The 23,241-nt window shown below is 40.1% G+C and overlaps 1 protein-coding gene, 1 long non-coding RNA gene and 1 pseudogene across 3 annotated transcripts in view; all 3 read right to left on the bottom strand.

Annotated features, from left to right (window-relative positions):
- Positions 1 to 5,441: 5,441 nt before the first annotated feature.
- Positions 5,442 to 11,028, bottom strand: LOC115282302. 2 transcript variants are annotated; one of them, XR_003904600.1, is made up of 3 exons: positions 10,997 to 11,028; positions 6,398 to 6,461; positions 5,442 to 5,796 (listed from the first exon to the last, which is right to left on the bottom strand). It is a non-coding gene; the product is annotated as an uncharacterized LOC115282302 (long non-coding RNA). The 2 variants fall into 2 exon arrangements; XR_003904607.1 differs by lacking the exon at positions 10,997 to 11,028 and adding an exon at positions 10,853 to 10,939.
- A 4,291-nt stretch (positions 11,029 to 15,319) lies between these two features.
- On the bottom strand, positions 15,320 to 15,446 carry LOC115302997 (annotated as a pseudogene).
- Positions 15,447 to 16,417: 971 nt separating this feature from the next.
- Positions 16,418 to 23,241, bottom strand: part of BTC (betacellulin) — a 46,901-nt gene continuing 40,077 nt past the window's right edge. Inside the window, exons 4-6 of the mRNA XM_029928197.1 lie at positions 21,001 to 21,147; positions 18,492 to 18,602; positions 16,418 to 16,550 (exon numbers count right to left, since the gene is read on the bottom strand). Coding sequence (XP_029784057.1) covers positions 18,494 to 18,602; positions 21,001 to 21,147 — 256 coding nt within the window. The 3' untranslated portion in view covers positions 16,418 to 16,550; positions 18,492 to 18,493. The remainder of the gene's footprint in view (positions 16,551 to 18,491; positions 18,603 to 21,000; positions 21,148 to 23,241) is intronic.

Raw genomic sequence — 23,241 nt, 5'->3', positions numbered from 1 at the left:
TTGCTCAGTCAGTTAAGCATCCAATTTGGGCTCATGTCATGATCTAATGGTTTTTGAGTTAGGGCTCTGTGCTGACCGCTCAGAGCCTAGAGCTTGCTTGGGATTCTGTGTCTCTTTTCTCTGTCCTTCCCCATCCCATGCTCTGTCTCTTTCTTTCAAAAATAAATGTGATAAAAAAAAATAAACGTATCAAAGTCCCTCTGGAGGCCTCCTTTTTGACTTTACCTCCCCAACTCCATAGTATAAAAACAGCCACTCTTCACAACCCCAGTGCAGCTCTTTCTGTCCATGGATCCTGTCCTCATGCTTTACTAAAATCACCTTTTTGAGCCAAAGCGGTCTTCAAGAATTCTTTCTTGGTCATTGGCTCTGGACCCCCTACCATCACCCCAAAAACCTCATCAAGGAGATCATAAAAAAACAACCCAGAAATGTGAATAGAGAATGGCCTGAAACTCTTTCCCAGTTCCAATAACCAAGTATTCTGAAAGCCAGATAAAATTCCAGAATGGGAAATGATCCAGAAATAACAAATCCATAATTATGCCACTTGTAAGTATGAAGTGTTAATTGATGGTATTGAAACCAATCCCTTCAACTTCTAGAAAATGAAATGGAGAAGACCAGAACAGTAAAATGCCTTGCTCAAGGTTACTCAGCTGGTAAGGGACAAAACCAAGACTCAATTCAGGTCCAGAGTCCTTTAAACAACCACAGAAATGTTATCTCATGGCTCCAAGCTCATCTAGAATTAGTGTCACTTTATCTCAGTGAAACATTCAACCAAGGGGTCTTTCTTCTGCCAGCTGGTTACATTTGATGAAGCATACTAAAAGGGATATGAATTGTGTCTTGTTATATGATTAATTAATCCTGATTGATTAATTAATTAAACAAGGGTTTTCTCCAGAAACACTTCTGCCAGGAGACCTTGCCCACTCCCCTTACTTTCTAAGTCTTAATCCTTCTATATCTAGTTGCCTGTATGATAGTAAAAGCCAACTTCATTCAGATGAAGTTCAGCCAAGAACTAAGTGCCAGTGTTAATATTTTTAAAACTCAATTTAAAAACAGTTAAACAGAGAACTTCAAATGGGAAACACTGATATTTTACATTATTTACTTTTATAGCTAACAAAAGCTATAATCCTGAAACCCAGATGTAATTGTACCTTGATGTAAAATAGAAAAACAGAAAGAGTAATACAAATAGTCTATTTCACAAAAAACTTAAACTGATTATGTTGAATTGTATCTGTCTTGATGAGACAATCTCTATGAAGTCCTTTTTCAGACCTAGCTCTGCCACCAGTAGGCATGGGAACTTGGACAGTTCAGTCTTTCAGGACTCAGTTTCTTCTGTGTGAGAGAACCAGGGCTGATGATCTCTCAGCTCCCTCTCAGAGCTAATATGCTATCAGGGGGTCTAAGCACTCTATACTGAGCAAGAAAACTGGGACCTTATATGTACTTCAATGCTAAAACGTGAAACCTAACCTCGAGCATAAATCTTGAATAGTTTAGGGTTCTTTACTTTGGCAAAGTAGTTTCTGTGTTGGAAAATCCTCAAATCTACATCCCTTTTATCACAAAGAGTATAGCAAACCACTAGGAAAAAAATGTGTCTGTCAGAAGAGTTATCTGCCCTCAGACTCACTAATTTTCAAAGCAAAGACCTCAGAGAACTCCATTAGTGGTTTATGGGGATACCTGTTAACCTGCAGAATCCTAATCTGCCCCTTCCTTGACCTAAAATAATCAAAATGTTGGCTGGCCATTTTAATAAGCTCTCCAGGTTATTCTTTTGCACACTAACATTTGAGAACCACTGGCCAGGCTCCAGGGAGAATTAATTTACCTTCAAACAGCAAAATTTGAGATCATATATCCTTTCCTGTTTTCTGACCATAGAGAATAAAGGAATGAGAAAGTGAAGAAAGAAAAAGAGAAGGGAGGGAGGCAAAGGGTGGGGGACAAAAACAGAGAATGTGCCAAGTAAAAATGAGATTTATGCAGATTTTGTCATTCACAAACTTAGAAGCAAACAAAAGATCCCACAATAATGGAAATATGTCAAAGGGACACAGGGGTCAACTGAAAGAGCTCCCATGGCCAGAGAGGAGACAACATAAGCAATAAAATAAGTAGTGTTGGATTATAACCCAAAGTATATAATAAAGATCCAAGAATCATACTAATATAAACAGAGAATGAGAAGAAGAAAGAAGAAGAAAGAAAGAAAGAAAGAAAGAAAGAAAGAAAGAAAGAAAGATTGTTTCCCATGCGGAAGAATTTAAATAATTTGTGTTGGTATTCCACTCTCACTCTCAAGACGATGGAGCATAACTTCTCACTCTGTTTGAAATACACATAGTAATTTACTTGTACAAAATACATTATGGAAAAGGTGAAAAAGAAAGAGTCACTTTACCATGAAGAAAGCTGACAAATATTCTGTCAGCCAGGCGATCCAGGTCAAAATCAAGATTGATAAACCATGTTGATAGTATGTATCCTTGACATGATGTAATAAAAATGGCACTTTACCTCTGTGGTTGTCCTCCTAATAACCCTGATCACAGTCTAATCACGAGAAAAGCAACAGACGTATCCCAGCTGAGGGACATTTTACAAAATACCTTACTTGTCAAAATGTTCCAGGTCATCAACAACAAAAAAAAGGCTGAAAAACTGTCACAACCAAGAGGAGCCTAAGAAAATGTGAGGACAAAATGTAATGTGGTATCTGGATAGGAACTTGGCAAAAACTAAGGAAATCTGAATAAAGGATGGTCTTTGGGTAATAAGAACATTTTAATATTGGTTAATTAATTAACAATTATACAATGCTAATATAAAATGTTAATAATAGGAGAAACAGTGTGAGTGCATGAGAATTCTCTGTACTATCGTCACAATTTCCCTATAAATTTCTTACAATTTCCCCATAAATCTTTATTGTGTTCTGAAAAATAAAGTTTATTTTAAAAAGTGATTTAAATGAGTCAGACTCTAAATATGCAGGAATTTTAAGAATAGTTTAATTAATTTTTGCATATTTTTAAAGAGCTCCTCTAGTAGGGACAACCTAAGAATTTTATGTCAGAAGGGAAAAAAGAAGAGCTTATGACCAGAGATAATGTCTCCTCAACCTGAAAAGCAGGAAAGGATAATAAATCACAAAATCAGATAAAAGTATTTCCTTTATATTAGATGCCATATTGCAAGTGCGTTTAAAATCAGCACTGCATCAAATTCATTTCCTTGACATTTGTCTTCCAAAGAGTTGACAGTGTTTGAGTGTCAGTTAAAAAATGATTCATGTGAAATTTTTATTAAACCAAATTTACTGTGAAATTACTGCCCAGATAATACTTTATTTTGATTTTATTGAGTTCCTTCCTAATCACTGAGCCTTTTAGTTAGAGCCTTCAAGTGTAGCAAATACCTTAGACAGCCAATTTTTAAATTGCAATTACAATACCCTAATGGGATCACATGGCATTTTCCTTTGCTCCAGTATTACACACAGTAGGCACCTGGTAAAATACTTCTTATTATTTCTTTCAGCACTTCATTCTTCTTTTTGTCCATTTCATGCTCTCATGTTTATCAACATCAACCTAAGAAGGTTAGGATGCATTAATGTATTAAATATTTGGTGCATACCTACTGTGTGCAAGGTGCTAGGAATACCATGCTAACCAGAAATAGATGCAGTCTCCGTCTCCACTTAAGTCTAGAGTCGTGGGAGAGACAGATACTAAGCAAATAGTTACATAAAGACAACTAAATAAGATTATGGTAGCTATTTCAAAGGTAAATGTACAGCTTACTGCAAGTACATATAAAAGAAGGCTTAGCCTAGGTAGGGCCTCAGAGAAGGCTACCAGAAGAAGCAACATTTATATTTAGACTTAGAGAGAGGAGAGAGGGGGCAAGGGGAGGAAGGAGGATATTATGAGCAAAAGGAATGTTTCTTCTTGTGAATTGTAGGGCTTTGGGCCACCCCTTGAGCTTAGGCTCCGAATGTATTTCCTTCTCTGCACAACAGGGACAGTAATAGTGCCTGTGCCACAGAGTTCTAATGAGGAACAAGTTAGACGTTATTTGTAAAGTGCTTAACACGGTACCTAGGACATTTGTGAGTACTTAATAAATATTTTCTGCTGGCCATACCAGTGTGGAGCCACATTTCCTCAGCTTGAATTTTGGGTTTGCCACTTAACTAGCTGTGTGACCTTGGTCAAGACCTTGGACAAGTCCCCTTGTGTCCTTCAGCTCCCCCTCCGGGATAACAGCAGCTGCCTGCCCATAGGATTATTGGGAGGATCCCACGAGTTCTTATGTGGAGCATCATGACTCAATTCTTGGTACATAATATGTGCTGCAGGAATGTTAGCTTATATTATAAATAAAGAAACGTCTCAACAGTCCAACCAAGCATTGAGAAATTATTCTACAGCTTTTAAGGAAATTGAGACTCAAAAAAGATAAGTACCTGCCCATGTTTATTTAGCTAACCATTTCCATGTTCTGAAACTCAAATACCCAATTTCTGATTCCAACTTCACTCCATGAAGCCTCCTCAAGCTCTACTAAATATTGCCTTCTTGGAATCTCAAGGAAGAGCCCTCGATGTAATAATGCAACCATTCGTGATAATGTCCCTTGGTTCTTTCCAAATCCATAAAAAGGCATTTTCTCACAAGTGACTGAGCTGTGAAGAAATAGATGGGGATTCTTGTCCCTCTGAATTACTTGTGTCAGGATATTGTCACTGTAGCACTAAGTAAATTATCATTATTAATAGGAAAGAAGTCTAAGATTTGACTCTAAGTGATAAGAAGTGCAGAGAAAAAAATGCTTTGAATCACTCTTCATCTTTTAAAGATAAATGAGAGCTTTTCTACTTACAAACTACATTGTCAAGATAGCCTTATGGAATAAGAGTCTCTAGTGCCAAAACACCACTAGGAAAACACCTCTGCAGAGAGCTGGGAACCACATACTCCAGGTCTGTCTGATCCTAAATCCCTTGGCCTGTCCACCACGCCACCCCCACCAACACATGCCCCCACCAGAGGTCATTTGCAATTGCTCGTTTATGAGCCCCAGAAAAAGGGACAAAGACTCATAGGAGGGGCTGGTCAAAGGCACCAAAATGCTCAGAAACTTGGGATTAATGTTCATTTGGTATATCTCTGAGACGGAACCGTGTGGTTCACATTTTCACAGACCAAACAATTTCAGATCTGGGAAAACGAGTCACCAAGGCCAAACAAATCCTTAATATTCAACCTTATCTTTCTATTCTCTTTTGGTTTGGTTTCCATGGCAACTCATATTTATTGGGCAATTCAGTGTGTATTTGCTGAAGGCAGGTGATTGCTTTTGCTCAGGCCAGGGGGTTGGGGGAAAGCCAATCTGGAGAGAGGTCATTTAGAAGAAGGTATGTTATTTTATTTGGGGGAAATTCTCAGGCTACATTCTTTAAAACTGGCTAAATTCACTTCTTAAACTTTGTGGAGGGCATTATCTGGAAGATGAATTAAACCAAAATCAATTACAAGAAAAGAGGAGGACAAAGAGGAGGAGAGAGAAACAGGGAGAAAAGATGAGAAGAATGGGAGGCAGGAAGAAGGAAGGAATAAACGCAAGTGAGATGTGTGCATCTTCTCTGATGACACCAGGTAAATTCTAGCCATTTTCACTCTTTGCCTTCATACTCCAAGGGCATTTTGTCTACATCCACACTTCTCTCCTCTTTCTGCACTCTGATTGCTGCTCCTGTCGCTGTAGCAAAGCAGAAAAAGAGACAGGATGACTCAACAGGAAAGCCATGTGCCAACATCACCACCACGCCTGGACTTCAGTTGCACAGATTTAGAAAAGCCACCTTTCCTGGGGCGCCGGGGTGGCTCAGTTGGTTAAGTGTCCGACTCTTTATTTCAGCCCAGGTCATCTTCTCACAGTTCATGGTTCAAGGCCCGCATCGGGCTCTGTGTTGACAGTACAGAGCCTGATTGGGATTCTCTCTCTCTCTCTCTCTCTCTCCCTCTCTCTCTCTCTCTCTCTCCCCGTCACCCCCCACCTTGTGTATCCTGGATCTGGTTCCCAAATAAACAGTTTCTTTCTCCCAAGCACTCATGGCAAAGTCTGCCTTTAATTGAGTTGGACCTAAGGTACTAGAGTATCCCCTTCTTGGCATGAAGGTATCTGGGAAATAATATTAATAATTCAATTAATATTAGCAATTATTAGTATTAATAATTAAAGCAAAAGGAAGTTGATATTTCTGCCCCAATGACTCATTCTGGGTTCCATCAGAGAAAGAGAAACTCCCTGGGTTTCCACGTAGATGAGTTTTACTGCAGGCAATTGGAGGCCTACATACCACCACTGGAGGGACAAAGATCAGGAAAGCTCCAGCCAGAAGCCTCTGGTCCTCAGGAATGCACCTGAAAAACACCACAGCCTTTATGTCTGTCATCTGGCCAGACAGCAGCTTATAACTGCCGCTAGAGGAAAACAACTTCTCCTTTCTTGCACCTTTCAAATTTTATACAGTTTGGAAGATTCTCATCTAGAACCATAAGAGGAAAAGGATCCTAGAGGATTCCAGGTCTCTGCCCTGCATTGCAGAGGGGAGTGTAGAAAAAGAGGTGGTCATGCTAAGATTATGGCAGGTGAATCAGCACACGCGGTAGGATGCCTTGGAGAGGCCAAAAGCCTGACTGCGGGCAGTGCTGGATAAACACAGATCTTTGTTACTCATTTGCTTCTTTTCTAGACTCCACAAGGACCACCACATATCATATCAATTTTTTAAAATGTTTATTTATTTTGAGACAGAGATAGAGAGCGAGCAGGGGAGGGGCAGAGAGAGAGGGAGAGAGAGAGAGAATCCCAAGCAGGCTTTGCACTATCAGCGCAGAGCCTGCCCTGGGCCTTTATCCCATGAATAATGAGATCATGACCTGAGCTGAAACCAAGAGTCAGATGCTTAACCAACTGAACCACCAGGTGCCCCAATATCATTTGATATAATATAATTATGCAGAGAGGCTCCAGTTCAACCAGTTAAATCAGAGACTTCTGGACTAAACTTACATACCCTGTCACCTAGACCTCTCTGATGTCCCTAGCTAGGCTTTCAGCCAAGTATTACCAAACCTCTTAGCCTTTACAAGACCTCTTCCAAATCCGCAATCATATTCACCACTTTACCCCACAACAGCCTCCATGACCACCAGTGCCTGAATCCTGCTCTTCCTCCTGGGTTCTCTACTTGAGTTAAAACACTGTGCTGAGGGTGTGCTTGTGTATAGGCTTTTGTCATCTACTAACAGACTTTCTTCTGAATGGCCCCATCTGCCGGTGGCTTGAAAATGCAACTTTCTGTATCATGTAGAGAACAGATCATTGCTGTGACTGGTTGGCGCTTGACTTTTTCTTAGTTTCATCCTTGTGACAGATGCCACCACAGGTCACCTGCTCTGCATATTTCTTCCCTACTTCCTTACAATAAGTTTTCTTTGTTGTTCCTCCACCTCGGTCACCTGCCTCAAAAGTCAGCTCTAAGGCAGCAGAACACGCAGCGGGGGGCCAGGAGGGTGCCACTGGACAACACCTGCCAGAACATTCTGAGGACCCAGACAAGGCCAAAGTCCCCTTCTCATCCCTGCACATCACTTTCGTGAGGGAGACAGGAGGACATGGAGGGTCTCTGAGAGCCTGAGCTTTGCATTGTGAGGGATCCAGGAAATTTCTGGATGGAGCGTTTTACATTAGTCAGTTGGGCTCCACTTAAACCAGATTGGACATTTAATTAGTTTGTTTTCTCACTTCCTAGCACATAAGCATTCAGGAGAGAAAAACTAATTAGTAATGAACCAAATTAATTTATGGGATTTTTTTCTGCACAACCAATTTGGAGTGTGAGTTGCATATTTTTTACTAAAACACTCAAAATTTGCATTTCTTTTCAAGGAGTCCACAGCACCTCCGGGAGCGAAGGCTCCTGCTCTATATTCATAGCTTCAGAAATACCAATCACTTCTGATTTTACATCTTGGCAAACTCTGTATTCTCAACCCTTGTGCATAATTTATATATTGAAACTACTAGCAAGACACATTAGCTGAGATGTTCAGTAAGCAATCTCAACTTGGTGAATGCACATTGGGCCCTGTCTTCTCTCCCTAACTTCCAGCTCCGGTCTTACCTTGCACCTGCTCTCATGAAAGTGGTTCATTCCAGTCTCCCGTGCTCACAGAATCAAATGCCCTCTCCCCTCCCCACCTTTCTCATCCATCCCCAGCTCCATCCAAGTGGATAGGTTTTTCCCCTTATTTCTCATTCCCATTTTTACATTATTACTGCACATCAATGTTCAAGCTTCTCCTCATGATCTCAGCATCTGTGCCCTTCAGTCCATCTCCAGTACTCTTGGGTGATGCTTCTTGAAACTATAATTTCATGATATCTTTTCCCTGCTTGAGGCTCGCCTTTTTCTTGACCTGGACTTGCCATGAAGTCCAGGTCTACGTTCCCAGTTGCTTGCTAGCTCCTCTACAAAGATGTTCCTAGAGTCCTCAATCCATTTTTTTAAGCCCATCTCACTCTCGACTCCTTCACCCAAGCCTCTACCCCTGCCTATTCCTCCTTCTCAATCCATATCTCAACTAATCATACCAAGAGCTGCCTACTCATTAGTGTGGAGTCTTCTCTGCCTCTTCCTTCTCTCACAGCCCCAGACACAACAGATCACGAGATCGTGTGGATTCTCTTACCAAAATGCCCTAAGTACGTCACAGCCTTTATATGTGTATCTTCCAATTCCAGCTCCTGTCATTTCTCCTGTCTCTCATCTCCCAGCTTTCCAATTTACCCTTCACGATGCCTGCAGAATCATCTTCCTAAATGATATATCTTATCATGTCACTTGCTTGTCCTAAACATTTTTTCCTTCCCATCTAGTAAAGTCCAAGAATTCTTAACATGACATGGCAGGTACAGTATTACCTTGCCCTTCCTTACCTGACAGTCTCGTCTTCAACTGTATTCCCCTCAACACCCCATGCTCCACTCTCCCACACTAGGATTGTCAGACTTAGCAATAAATAAATAAATATATAAGGAAAGAAAGAAAGAGAGAGAGAGAGAGAGAGAGAGAGAAAGAAAGAAAGAAAGAGAAAGAAAGAAAAGAAAGAAAGAAAGAAAGAAAGAAAGAAAGAAAGAAAGAAAGAAAGAAAAAAAGAAAGAAAAAGAAAATGATACAGAATGCCCATTTATACTGCAATGCCTGGAAATATTTACATAAAAATTTTGTTTATCTGAAATTCAGATCTGACTGGGTGTCTTTCACTTATCTTGCAACATTGTCCCATACAGCCTTCTTCAAATGTTCCCCACATTTACAAACCCATGCAATCTCATTTGTAATGGTGGTTCTTTTCAAGTGGAATTCTTTGCACAACTCTTCCACTTACGCATCTCCTGGCATTTTATAGATCTCTTAGCAATAGAAGAGATCCAGCTTCTCTCCCTCCTGGGGCATAGACCTCATCTAAAGTCCTGCAGTGGGGTAAACCTGAGAACCCCTCTCCCTTTTCCTAAGGTGCCCTCTATTAAAGAGAGAAACTTTTGTGATGTAGCTCAAAAGGATACGAATGAGATGCAGAAATGCTTGTCTAACATAAGAATGCCAAGTTACTCATTTAAAAAAAAGAATAAAAATTTCCTCATAAAGAGGACTCCAATTTCTCTGGGAGGGGTATCATAGACATTGAATTCTTCTAGTGCCAAGGTTTACTTGTTTGGATATTTAATAGGGAAATAGTGGAATCCCCGTCCCCCTTGCCTGGGGTGGGGGTGGAAAAGAAACCAGCAGACACTGAGATGAAGCCCATCCTTTCTTGTGAAAAGACATGGGCATTCTATGGCTAAGGATGCTAAGCTTTCGAGACCCCAGGAGGACTCGAGGAGACTGAGATTTGATCAAGGAGGAACAGGATCAATGGATGGGGAGGGAGAATACCAGAAGGGAAGTAGAGAGGAAGATGTTAGGGACTGGAAGACCCTCTGAAGTCCTGGGATGGCCTTAATTGAGGCCAGCTTCCTCGCTATCTGCCCAGCTTGAACAGTCTGAGGACAATTGCTAAAATCCTTCAGGGATGGAATGGGTACACTATACGGATGTCCAGTACATGTTCACTTTCAGGCAAATTTAATGAGAGTCCCCAGCTCCTGGTCACAAGCTGACCAGCCACCTGTTCGAGGTGGGCTACTGAGGTTACTCAGAACATCTCCACACAGACAGTGACCCAGGAGGAAAAAGGGTTTGGTCTCAGCTTGAACTTCCCTCCAAGAATGTCTTCTTACATAAACGTGCCTACTACATCCACTCATTCTTCCAGACCAACATACATGCCACCTTTTCTGGGACTTCCCTAACCACTACAATCCCTAGCACAAACCAGCAAGGCATTCTTCATAGATTTAAAACTCTCAAACTTCTCGGGCTGCCTGCGTAGGTCAGTTGGTTAAGCAGCTGACTCTTGGTTTCAGATCAGGTCATGATCTCATGGTTTGTGAGTTCAAGCCCTGCTTCAGGCTCCACACTGACAGTTCAGAGGCTACTTGGGATTCTCTCTCTGCCTCTCCCTCCCTCTCTCTCTCTCAAAATATATAAATGAACTTAAAAAAAAAAAACCTCTCATCTTCTCTACTCTCTAGTAGAGAACGAAAATTCATAGAGACATGGATTAAGTCTAGTCTATTCATTCTTTTATCCTAAGTACTGGGTGCTATCCTATGCATAGTAAATGTTGAATATTCACAAGCTTACTCCATCCATTTAGAGAATGACCCGGGGCACTGGTTTGGTTAAGAGTTTCGATACTGTGACATTCAGTCAAGGTTAGGAGGCAGAAGGCTGGCAGTCCAGTACCCAAGACTAGATTATCTTTAAGAGTAAAACAAACAAGGGTACCTGGGTGGCTCAGATGGTTGAGTGTCGGCCCTCAGCTCAGGTCATGATCTCACAATTCTTGGGTTTGAGCCCCGCCTCAAGCTCTGTGATGACAGCTTGTAGCCTGGAGCCTGCTTCACATTCGTGTTTCTCTCTGCTGTTTCCTTCTTGTGCTCTCTCTCTCAAAACTAAACCAGTAAACATTAAAAAAGAACAAAAACAAAAACCAACTAACAACAAAAAAACACTGTGTAAATGATTTTTTTTTAGAATTGCTAGTTCGGGGTCATTGAGTAAACAAATGTTTTTAGATGTTAAAAAAGAATATGCCAGAAACAGGCTTATGGAAATTAGTTATACACTGCAGTATTTCAAAAATCAAGCAAGTCAGAAAAAAGTTCTCTCTCACTTTTTACTAAAACTCAGCATATGAGAATTCTTCATCTAGCTTGGATCATAGAGTTTCAGAATATTTTATTATTCTGCACACATCCTACAAAAACAATTAGACTAGCCAGAACAAGCAATATTAAGGAGCTCTGTGTTTGTGAAGAATTCTGTTTGGCGCCTTTTAAATAAACCAAAGAAGAAAAAAGAAATAGCTCTCGAAGTACCTCTGTTGCCCGTTTATTTTTTTGTAATTTAAACTTGAATAAACAAAATAAAAACATGGAGGGAAAAAACTTAAAAACATATTTGGTTACCATTGTTTTTATAATACAAGTACTGACTGGAATTGTTGGCTAAACATACCTAGACATCCACATTTTGAAATTTCCAGTAGCGGAAAAGTCCCTCATAATTTATCTCCTGAAATTAATTGCTGACAGAATTTTCCAAGCGATAAGATTTATTTAGTTTCCTAATACAGAATTTCAGATGGCTTCAAGCACCAATAGCTGAAAGGTCTTGGGGAAGAATTAGTTTAGAGAAGTGTCAACTAGATGTTATTATAAGGTACACATTCCCAGGATCCAGTAACATTAGCAAACAGGCAAGAATAAACTATTCGCACATTATGTTCTGGTATTAACACTCAGCTGCCAAAGATGATCACATGGGAACGAAGTCCTTTTCTGAAAAATTCTTTGAAACATAGAGGATTCTTTGAAGAAGAGCAGATGCCCAAATGTAGCACCTTATTCATTAATCATGGCAAAAAAAATAATAAAATAAAGCATAAACCAAGATTTTTATACCAAAGAAACATGGCTGTACTTTTTTTACTCTTGAAAGTCACTATCAAAACCGGTAAATCATTTGGAGATCAAGGAGAATCTGCTAGTCCTTCCATATAATGAGTTGTTTTCTGTGAGTTCTCATCTTGAGTTTCCTGCTCCAAGACAGTGGCATAGGTTAAAAGTCTAACAACAATGTGCTCTGCATAACGTAACTTCTTGGATAAGCCTCGTTTTAAATTCCATGCTACGAAGATTATATCCACCGGAATATAAGATCCATGAGGTCACAGATTTTTTTTTAACCTTTTTCTTCACTGATGTAGCTCCAATATCTAAGATATTTGGCACTTTTTGTACTTACTAAATATTTTGAAATGAATGAATGATAGCAATGCCCCAATATATTTAGGCTCTCATAACAATATATATGCAGAACATACTAAAATCAAGGTCTGATTGCAGCATCAGCTTGGTCTTAAAGCCATGGGCACTGAAATCTGCCCTGGGCTTCAAAAATTTTTGCATAAACCAGAGCCTTGTCCAAATAGCATGTTATGTGTCCCAGAGATCTTACTCCATTCTCTATGTAGCTTGCCTACTTCACGGGCAACGATGTGAAGTGGGAAATGTGAAAGGCTCACATAATCCACTTTAGGAAGGACATTGAAAGTTCTTCCCTGTCTCAGTCCATCACTTAATAACATAACATGATTGGAACCAGGAACATCTCACCTCTCAGCTCATGTGTCCATATACCCTATCCCATCATGCCCAGGGCATTCTGGAAAAGGGCATTGTTCTTTTCTCTTATTCCCTGTTCCGCCACTGCTAGAGCTTTCCAATAAATTCTATAGAATTTGATGAGGATCCAAGATATATTTGACCTGGTCCAGAATTTGGGGCAGAGACCTTTATTTCTCAGAGATAGTCATCTTCTATCTTCAGGAGTCTTCGCCAATTCTTTCTAAACTAGTTTAGTCCTCGGATCTCATTTTACCTTGAACCTCCCTCAGAGAACCAAATTATATTCAGATTGTCATCAGTAAGTTGCTGCTTCTCCCACTAAACCATAAGCTTCCTGAGAGGCCATATCTTACTCCTCCCTCACATTTGTCATGTTGGCACAGCACCTAGAAATGTAGGTGCCCAGTCAGTGCTTACTGAATTCTGTACCCCTTGCATTCATCATTTTGAAAGTCTGTATGGTGAAAATGGAATATTGTTGCTAGAACCATTCTTCTCCAACAATCAAAGGCGCTATTTGGAAAACCTAGCTCGATATTCTGTTTCATAGAGGATGTCATTTCTGTTTTAAGAAACTTGTCCAGAATCTCATGATGCACCACAGTTGATCAGGACCTTGGTTCCCGGTTCCAGAAATCCAAATAGAGTATTTACTATAATGATGATATGTCTCATAAAGCCCAAGGCAGGAACAGAATGAGGTAAACTTGGAGAATACACATAATGGGGACTCAGACCATCAAGAAACTTGAGTCTTGCCTCTGTTCTTCTCTGACCAGATTCTTTTGCTTTTCTGGACCACAGGGAGGAAATATGACTTCAATATCTTCAAAATGTACATTTTTATGCCCTAAGAACCCAAAAAGACTAACTTCTGTTCTGGTTCCTGCTCCTGCTGGGAATGACTCCTATTCACTGAATTTCATGAAGCACTCACCTTAGACCAATGAAATGCAGCTATTGGTGAGGTTCAAAAACATAGCCAGGCTGTTGGGCACACAATCTCATAAGTGTCCACCACACGCCCAAACTCACTGGTTTCTAATAAAAACATATAATCAAAATGGACTATTTCTAATGTACCATTGGTCATCTCTATAAAACATAAAGTTTTTGAAGCAATAATCTGCAAATTTATTTCTCCTAATTTATGGCACCACTCACAAATTTCCAAATAAATAAATGTGCTTTGTTTTAAAAATAAACTTATTTTATTATATGATAATGTTGACAGTTTACATAAACAATGCCATGTAGAACATGCAAAACAATTATAAAATACATTTTAAAAAGATGTGAAAATCTTTGAAGTTCTTTCTTGATATGGGACCTACGACATTTCAAGAGACACCATTTACATTTTAGAATCAAAACAAAATTCCTAAGCCTGGATTGGCTTAAGAGATTCCTGGGGCACCTGGGTGGCTCAGTCAGTTAAGCCTCCGGCTTCGGCTCAGGTCAGATCTCACGTTCGTGGGTTCGAGCCCCGCGTCAGGCTCTGTGCTGATGGCCAGCTCAGAGCCTGGAGCCTGTTTCCGGTTCTGTGTCTCCTTCTCTCTCTGCCCCTCCCTCTCTCATGCTCTGTCTCTCTCTGTATCAAAAATAAATAAAACATTAAAAAAAAAAAGTTTTAAAAGAGATTCCTTTGGTCAACAAACATCAGTTTGGGAAGAAGAAACCTTTACAATACTGTGTTCTTGGTTTAAAATGCTATTAACAAGCATTTGTTACAAGCACTTTGGGATCAAAGAACACCCAGAAAAAGCACAGGCATAAATGAGCCCTGAAGACTTTTGAAAATAAAGCATATGCATCATGAATCAGGTGGATATAATCCTGTTTCAAGGATGGCTATTAGGTCAGGAAAAAAACTAGATTTAGAAGGTAATTAGTTATTTGGCTTTGCTCTTAATATATCTGAGCTATTTCTGTGAAGACAGCCTCATTCCCATTCAAAACACAATGTGAGATACAAGGTGAAATATAACTTCGCCTTTTGTCTGAATTTTCCACTTTACTTTGTATATGAAGTCTATACTGCAAAGTAAAATATGCAAAGGCTCTGGGAAAAAAAGTTGCTTGGCTAACACTATAACAGCCAAAGTACAGCAATTTGGGGACATTTTTTATTTGGTTTTGTAAATTATCCACCCAATGTAGAAAGTTTCAGTTTCTATGGAATATTGGCTAAATGGAGATTTAGCTTTTTCGGTGTTTTCTTTTTTCAGTTGTTTATATATATGGACATATGGAGAGAGGGAAAAAGAGAGAGCACAAGCTGGGGAGAGGGGCAGAGGGAGAGAGAGAGAGAGAGAGAGAGAGAGAGAGAGAGAGAGAGAGAGAAAATCTCAAGCAGGCTCCATGCTCAGTGGAGCCTGATATGGGGCTCGATCCCACGACCCTGGGATCATGGCCTGAGGTGAAATCAAGACTCAGAAGCTCAACCGTCTGAGCCACCCAGGCACCCTAGCTTTTTCAGTTTTAATTAGCAATAATTGCGCCTCAGATAAACTTCATTGGCTATGATACTGCCACTGCGCAAAGCTATAGCTTTTTCAGTTTTAAAAGACTCTTTATTAAATACGCTATGGAGTTGAAGAAACATTTGGCAAGATGGTCCCAAGTAATAGATTCTTATGGTCATGATTTCATTGCAACAACATCCCCCTGAGAGCAATCAGGAAGAACAACAGTGAGGATATGGTCACAAGCAGTGTTCGCCTGGGCGCCCGTGTGCAGTCACTGACCACTGCCCTGGAATAAACAGTCTCTTCCAGGGCTATCATTTATCCCTTAGTGAGCTCAAACACTTACCTGGGCATTTATTTGCCATCTCTGTTCATTACCCTAGCTGTGGGGCAAATCCGTTTGCTTTACTAATGTAGGAATTTATTCATGTCACCGAGAATGTACAAAGGAACAAAGAAACATAATTAAAGTCTATACTACAGAACATGATGGTAACAGTGGTATAAATCCAGAACTCTGCATTCTGAGTTTCTGCCAGAAAATAGCCGCAGCATCTCAGAGTCATGCCAAAACAGAGTTTAGTATAAAGTCCTGGGCTATATTATTGAGTTAAGCTCCACCCACTCAGATCAACAAAAATGACAGGAACACAAACTGAAATTGGGTAAATCTTGGCTCCAATTCTAGATCCACCAATTCCTAACCGTATTATTTAACTTCTTTTGTCTGTTTCCACGTGTGGGAAATGAGGATCATACTACATATCTAGATATCTCATAGGTTCTTGAAAGGCTTAAAAGAAATGATTTACTTTAAACTCCGCCCACGGGAAGTGCTGGTTAAATGGCAGCTTTATCATGAATTCCATTTCTAAAATCTAAACTCCTTTTCACTTCTTTTTTTTTTTTTTTACTAGTAATCCTGGTAACAAAACTTTAAGTGGAAGTTTATTAAAATTTCTTCACTGAGTGCTTTTTCTCAATTACTAAACAATAATAAAATTATTTATTATATAAAAATAGTAAAAAGAAAAGACCCCACAAACTAATATTACAAACAAAAAGTAAATACTTTATTTAAAATTCATTTCTCCTGACTGTTTTCCTGAGACACATTCTGTCCATTTTCAAATAAGCAAGGCATTTTGCAGTTTGCCTCCAGCCCGGAGAGAACTTCAAGGCCTGTAGGAATAAGGAAAAAGAGAGCAAGCTAGTTAAAAGAAATGTATCATGCAAGTTAAAAAAAAAATCTAGTGCCAACGTTTTTGTTTTCCATTCATTCATAATTAGTGTCATTCTGTAATAAGTTTGGAGAACATACAATTTCTTGATAAGCATTTACTATACCCCATGCATCTGCTGCGTATTGGCAGGAGGGGGAAGGAGATGCTTTCTCCTGCCCGCAGAGCTGTGGAAAGTCACTGCTCTCTCTTGCGGGGTATGAACAAGGAAGGATGTGGCTCCCATGCTACTTCTATGACTTAAGGGGATCTAGCCAAGGATGAAGCCAACTCTTTGATGAGGGAGCAGAAAAAGAGGAATAATGTTTCCCTGTGTGGGAGCCTCTCGTTCACCCAAGTGTGCAGATTACCTTCCCTCCAGGCTGCCGGTTCACGTGAGCCAACACATTTGTTTCATTTTTTTACTATATCAACATTTTTTTCTTTTATAGTTTATTGTCAAGTTAGTTTGCATATAACACCCAGTGCTCATCCAACAAGCGCCCTCCTCCATGCCCATCACCCCCCTTCCCTTCTCCCCCTCCCCCATCAGCCCTCAGTTTGTTCTTAGTATTCAAGAGTCTCTCATGGTTTGCCTCCCTCCCTCTCCCCAACTATTTTTCCCCCTTCCCCTCCCCATGGTCCTCTGTTAAGTTTCTCCTGTTACACTTACGAGTGCAAACATATGGTATCTGCCCTTCTCTGCCTGACTTATTCACTTAGCATAACACCCTGGAGTTCCTGAAGAATAAACATTTCCTTCATTTTAAATCTGTCTGATTGGGTTTGACGCTATCACAGTCAGACTACCCTAGCTGATTGGACTAGCCATGATCCATTTACCCCCTCCGAGTCATTCTCTGTCCTGCTGTGAGCTCCAGGGCGGCTGACACATCCCAAGGTCCTCCTTTTCCCCTGGGTTCTTGTTGGGTTTGGCTAATGGGAGGCACCTGCTGGCAGGAGTGAGAAAGTTTGGGGAGTTCTTTTCTTCATTTGCTCCAGCTCTTTGTTTGGACTACTTCCAACCACAGATACAGCTCCTACAGAGTACATGCCCTCTGGCAGCCAGCCTCTCAGTGCCACGGTAACCTTCTCCGGCCCTTCCAGACATGGGAGGCGAGCAGCCTCCTTCCAATGTTAGCCTCCAGAAACTTCAAAGATCCCTGTGAATTCTTCAACCCTGCCCTCCCAGTCCCTCGACAGAATTTTGCTGTTGGATCCTGCTGGGATCCTAACTGATATAACATTAAAAAGGCTTAGAATAATATTTGGCATATGGTAGGCCCTGGGTGGCTCAGTTGGTTGGTGTCTGACTTCAGCTCAGGTCATGATCTCAAGGTCCATGGGTTCCAACCCCACATCAGGATCTGAGCTACAGCTCAGAGCCTGGAGCCTGCTTTGGATTCTGTGTCTCCCTCTCTCTCTGTCCCTCTCCTGCTTGTGCTTTGTCTCTCTTTGTCTTTCAAAAATAAATAAAGGTAAAAAAATATTTGGCATATGATAACTGCTTAGTAAATGTGTTTATTATTAAAACATAGCTATTATTTTTTCACCGTGAGATATTTAAACTAAAATACCTCTTCTTTGTGCCCAAAAATGAGGAAGAAAAAATATAAAGTAATAACCACAACCATATAGAATTAGAAAGCAGATTGATCTCAGTACACTAGAAAAAGTGTGTAAAAGTCCTCTCTCTGCATGCCTGTCAGTGTGGTAACATGCAAAAGGAAGATATGAGAGTCTTTCACTTGATTTCAGATTGTATGAAAAAAGCCAATTTACTTTTACATGTTTCTAAGCATAATTAAATTCCAATCACTGATTTACTAGATAAAGTTAAGCCAATCTCATCAGGTAACTGTCACTTGAATAGTTTCTCATCTACCAAATGTATCACCCTTACCATTAAGGAATACTAGTTTCTTGAATCTCTTCACTTATTGGAGTTATGTCTTTACCAAGATTTTCCATTTCTTCTTCTTTCTTCTTTCTTTTACGACGCTTCCGAAGAGGGCTTGGAAGATAATGTATTAGAAGTTAGTATGGACCTGTTAGTTCATGTGAACACAAAATTAACCGTCAGGAGGGTCTCTGATCTCATTTCTAGAGGGTTGAAAATGTATACATTCCTTTTTTTCTTAACTATTTTAGGTTCTCTCTCAACCTGTCTCTTTTTCCTGGCTCCCGTGATAGCCCCAGTGGGCAAAAGTGTGAACAGAGCTCCCTAAATGAAAGAGCAGGACGCCCCACTGGTGATGGTGCCTGGTTAGCAGTGTTCGGGGAAAGTCATTTTACAAAACAGACGGTAAGCGCTGTGTAGTAAGCGAATGAGAAATAACACAAATTGCAAACAGACGGAAGGAAATCAAGGGAGTGAGGGCAGCCTCAGGATGTGTTAATTGAGCTCATTGGTACATTAAAAAATGTGTTAGCTACTCTGGATTACAGTGCAGTTTCTTAAAGTAAAATTCAAAATTTGCGTTAGAATATAGGCCCTTCCTGAGCTCTGTCCAACACTGCTGTTATAAAAACTCTTTTTCCCATTTGGCAGGTAAAAAAAAATTCCAAATGCCCTTCAGTTTTATAGCTACAAGGAATCTTACAGGTTTAATCTTCCTGCTTAAAAAAAAAAAAAAAAGTCAAGTTTAAAGATATTAGGAAATTTGTCCAAGGTCCCAAAGATAATGAATGGCAGAGCTGGGATAAAAATCCAGGGCTCTAGACTCCTGGTAGCTACCTAAAGTTTTGTTTGTTTGTTTGTTTGTTTTGGTGAAGGAGGGAATCCTGAGCCCCCCTGGTTGGTGCACACAGTAGCCCGGAAGTAAAGGGAGCAGTTCAGGAGGCTCAACTAGCTTCTCAAGACAAGAACACAGCACTTATAAAAATGTCTTTTTAACATACTCTGTTGGATTCCAGGTCTGAGACAAGTTTTGATAGCTTCACAAAAGAAACTAACGCAAGAAGTGTACCAAAGCACTCTGTCTCAGAGAAAAACTCAAGGTGTTTCTTGATTTCCAAAGTTGTGGTACATCATGAAAAGTAAAAACAGGAAAACCTGCATAATCATCTTTTGTAAATAAAATCCATTATTTCATGCGACCAAGAGGGGAAAATGGTTTTGTGTGTATGTGTCTACCTTCCTAAGTTACTGGGTCATATAATTTAAGATAAGTAAAGTCTTATTTAGCCTACTAACAAACCCACATAAAATATGATTGACTTTAAGACTATATAACTGGCTTTTTTATTAAGATATAGTTGACATAAGATTGGATTAGTTTCAGGTGTACAACAATGATTATATGTGTATATTCTGAAATAAATATAAAACTATAAAGTAACCACCACAACCATATAGAATTAGAAAGCAGATTGATCTCAGTACACTAGAAAAAGTGTATAAAAGTCCTCTCTCGGCATGCCTGTCAATGTGGTAACATGCAAAAGGAAGATATGAGAGTCTTTAATTTGATTTCAGATTCTATGAAAAAAGTCAATTTACTTTTAGATGTTTCTAAGCATAATCAAATTCCAATCACTGATTTACTGGATAAAGTTAAGCCGGATCTCACCAGGTAACTGTCACTTGAATAGTTTCCCACCTACCAAATGTATCCCCTTTACCAATAAGCAATACTAGTTTTGCAGGTATCTTCATTTATTATATGTACATTTTTCAATATATATATACACACATATATATTGCAAAAAGATCAACACACTAAGTTTAGTTAGCATCTGTCAGCACACACAGCAAAAAATTTTTTCTTTCTTATGATGAGAACTTTTAAGATCTACTCTCTTAGCAACTTTCAAATATACAATACAATGTTGTTAGCTACTGTCTCCATGATATACATGACATTCCCAGGACTTATTTATCTTCTAGCTGGAAGTTTGTGCCGTTGATCACCTTCGTATGTTTTGTCCACCTGTTTCTTTTTTTTTTTCAATGAAGAGATTTATACTCATTTAAAAAATTTTTTTAATTGTTTATATTTGAAAGAGAGAGAGACAGAACACAAGCAGGTGAGGGGCAGAGAGAGAGAGCGAGACACAGAATCTGAAGCAGGCTCCAGGCTCTGAGCTGTCAGCACAGAGCCTGATACGAGGCTCGAACCCACAAACTGTGAGATCATGACCTGAGCCGAAGTCAGACACTTAACCAACTGAGCCACCCAGGTGCCCCCACGGTTTATTTCAAATTATAATAATTATGCTCAGTAAAATGACAAAATCCACGTATCACGTGTTTCATTATAAGTAGATACTTCAATATAAGTAACTTATTTAAATCATAGCAAAAAGGAAAGAAGAAAGATATGAAGGAGTGAAGGAAGGCGAGAAGTAAAGAGATACCAAAATAAAAATTTCTCAGATTTACTTAAAATTAGATTTAAAAAAATACTTACTGACAGCATGTGCAGACCCCGATCACCAAGACGATAAAAATCACCATAACGACTATCAAACAAATCACCAAAATCTGCCCTCTGTCTCCTCTGAGGTAAAACAGGTCAACTCTCTCACATCTCGCCCCAGTGTAGCCTTCATCACAGCTGTAGAAATAAAACAACAAGGTAAAGAGTGCCAGACTTTTAAGAATCTCTACGATTTCGAGGCGGCTGGGTGGCTCAGTCAGTTAAGTCTCTGACTTCGGCTCAGATCATGATCTCACATCTGTGGGTTTGAGTCCCATGTCAGGCTCTGTGCTTGGAGCCTGCTTCCAATTCTGTGTCTCCCTCTCTCTGCCCCTCCTCCTCTCATGCTCTGTCTCTCTCTGTATCAAAAATAAATAAAACATTAAAAAAATGTTTTAAAAAAGAATCTCTACGATTTCTTTTTTGAAGGAACTAACACAGTTGTCTTTAATGAAATTAATAAAGGACTCAGTTCCTTTAAAAAATTTTTTTTTCAAATAAAGTTGTAATTTCACTTTCTTCGCTTTGCCAAAAGCCTGTCATCACTGGAACATTAGCAATATGGCTAATATAAATAAACAGAGGTAATCACAATTTACTAAAACTGACTTTAAAATTTTCTATTCTGAGTTTGAAGAACAGGAGATGGCAAAATTCCCTCCGCAGCATCCCAAGCACTTAAATACCTCCATGACAAGGAATTCAAAATCCTCAGGACAGCCCATTTCATTGGAGGGCAGTCAATGTGCCCAGGTCCTCTTGTTACAAACTCTTTAGAAGTTATGCTGTTTTATAAGATCACACGTGGTAACGTGTGTGAAAGCTCCTAAACCGATGCCTAACACATAGCTCCCTAAACGTTCTTCCGCAGGATTCCTTCCTCTCTCTTAACTTCCACCCTCCAGTTCTGGTTCTGCTCACGGTGGCCACAGATTACGTGATGCTCTTCACCCCTCCAGCCACACCCCCCAAAACACAAGAGGTCTTGTCCTCCCCAGCTCCTTATCTGATGCTCAATAGCCGGTTTTCAGACATGCACACCATTCCCTCCTGTAAATGGCCTTTTCTCTGTGCCCCTCATAAAAGGCAGTGGCCACAAGTCACGAATCTCCAAGGGCGACTTTCACTCTCCTCAGTCTCTCCACCTTTTATCAATACAGCCTTGGGATTTGCCCCACATCAGCAGACTCCCTTTGGCCAAGCCAAGGCTCCTCTGAGCAAACCTCAGCTACAGGCGCAGTGAGTTGGGGACTATCCACAGCGGATACTGAAAAGGTACATGAGAAGTTTGAGGACATTGCAAAACTGAAATCATATGTTGTAACATCAGTACCTTTGCATTAACAAATATCTTCCCTTTTGTCTCCTCAGACTTATTCAAAATGAAAGAGATACTGATCATATACATAATTGCTTAAATCTCAAAAAGATGAAACCTTGCTTCTTAAAAAGATTTCCATGTAACCTTGGTTGTTTATTTATTTTTGTTCTTTTTTTGTTTTTTATTTATTTATTAATGTTTATTTATTTACGGGGCAGGGGGAGAGAGAGAGAGAGAAAGAGAGAGAGAGAAAGCAGCTGGGGAGGGGCAGAGAGAGAGAGAGTCGAGACAAAATCTGAAGCAGGCTCCAGGCTGTGAGCTGTCAGCACAGAGCCCCATGCGGGGCTCGAACTCAAACTGTAAGATCATAACCTGAGCCAAAACCAACATTCAGACGCTTTACCAACTAAGCCACTCAGGTACTCCATCTTTTTTTTGTTTTTAAAGAAAGGATCTATGGGCAGACCATTCTCTAGTTCATGTTTGACAAGAGCAGGGCGGTTAGTTCCCACAAAGCCTATCCTGCACAAGTAAGGAATTCCCTTAATGTCAGCATTAGCACTGAAATCATGCTTGAAACAATAACACACAAAACAATCGAGCTTGGTCCCAACCATACTGAAAGGTGATGCTCAGCACAAGCCACAGAGAAAAGACACCCGATGGCATCTATTGCAAGAGGACCCAGCATATAGGAGTGCTGGGAGCCGCGCCGGCCTTGCTGGATGACAGGGTCACAGTAAGGAAATGGCAGACATTGCACGGCTCCTGCCATGAGCGGTGGAACTGGTATCTCCTTCTGCTACTACTGCTCATGTGAAATTAAGCCTGTTGCTATTGATTAGGCCTCACAGTGTTCCTAGTCAGACCGATATTCCCCACACAGATACCTCATGGGAAGAAGCATATTC

This window comes from Suricata suricatta, chromosome 1 (assembly GCF_006229205.1).
Source record: "Suricata suricatta isolate VVHF042 chromosome 1, meerkat_22Aug2017_6uvM2_HiC, whole genome shotgun sequence".
Classification (NCBI taxonomy): domain Eukaryota; kingdom Metazoa; phylum Chordata; class Mammalia; order Carnivora; family Herpestidae; genus Suricata; species Suricata suricatta.
This window is presented reverse-complemented; position numbering and strand designations above follow the sequence as displayed.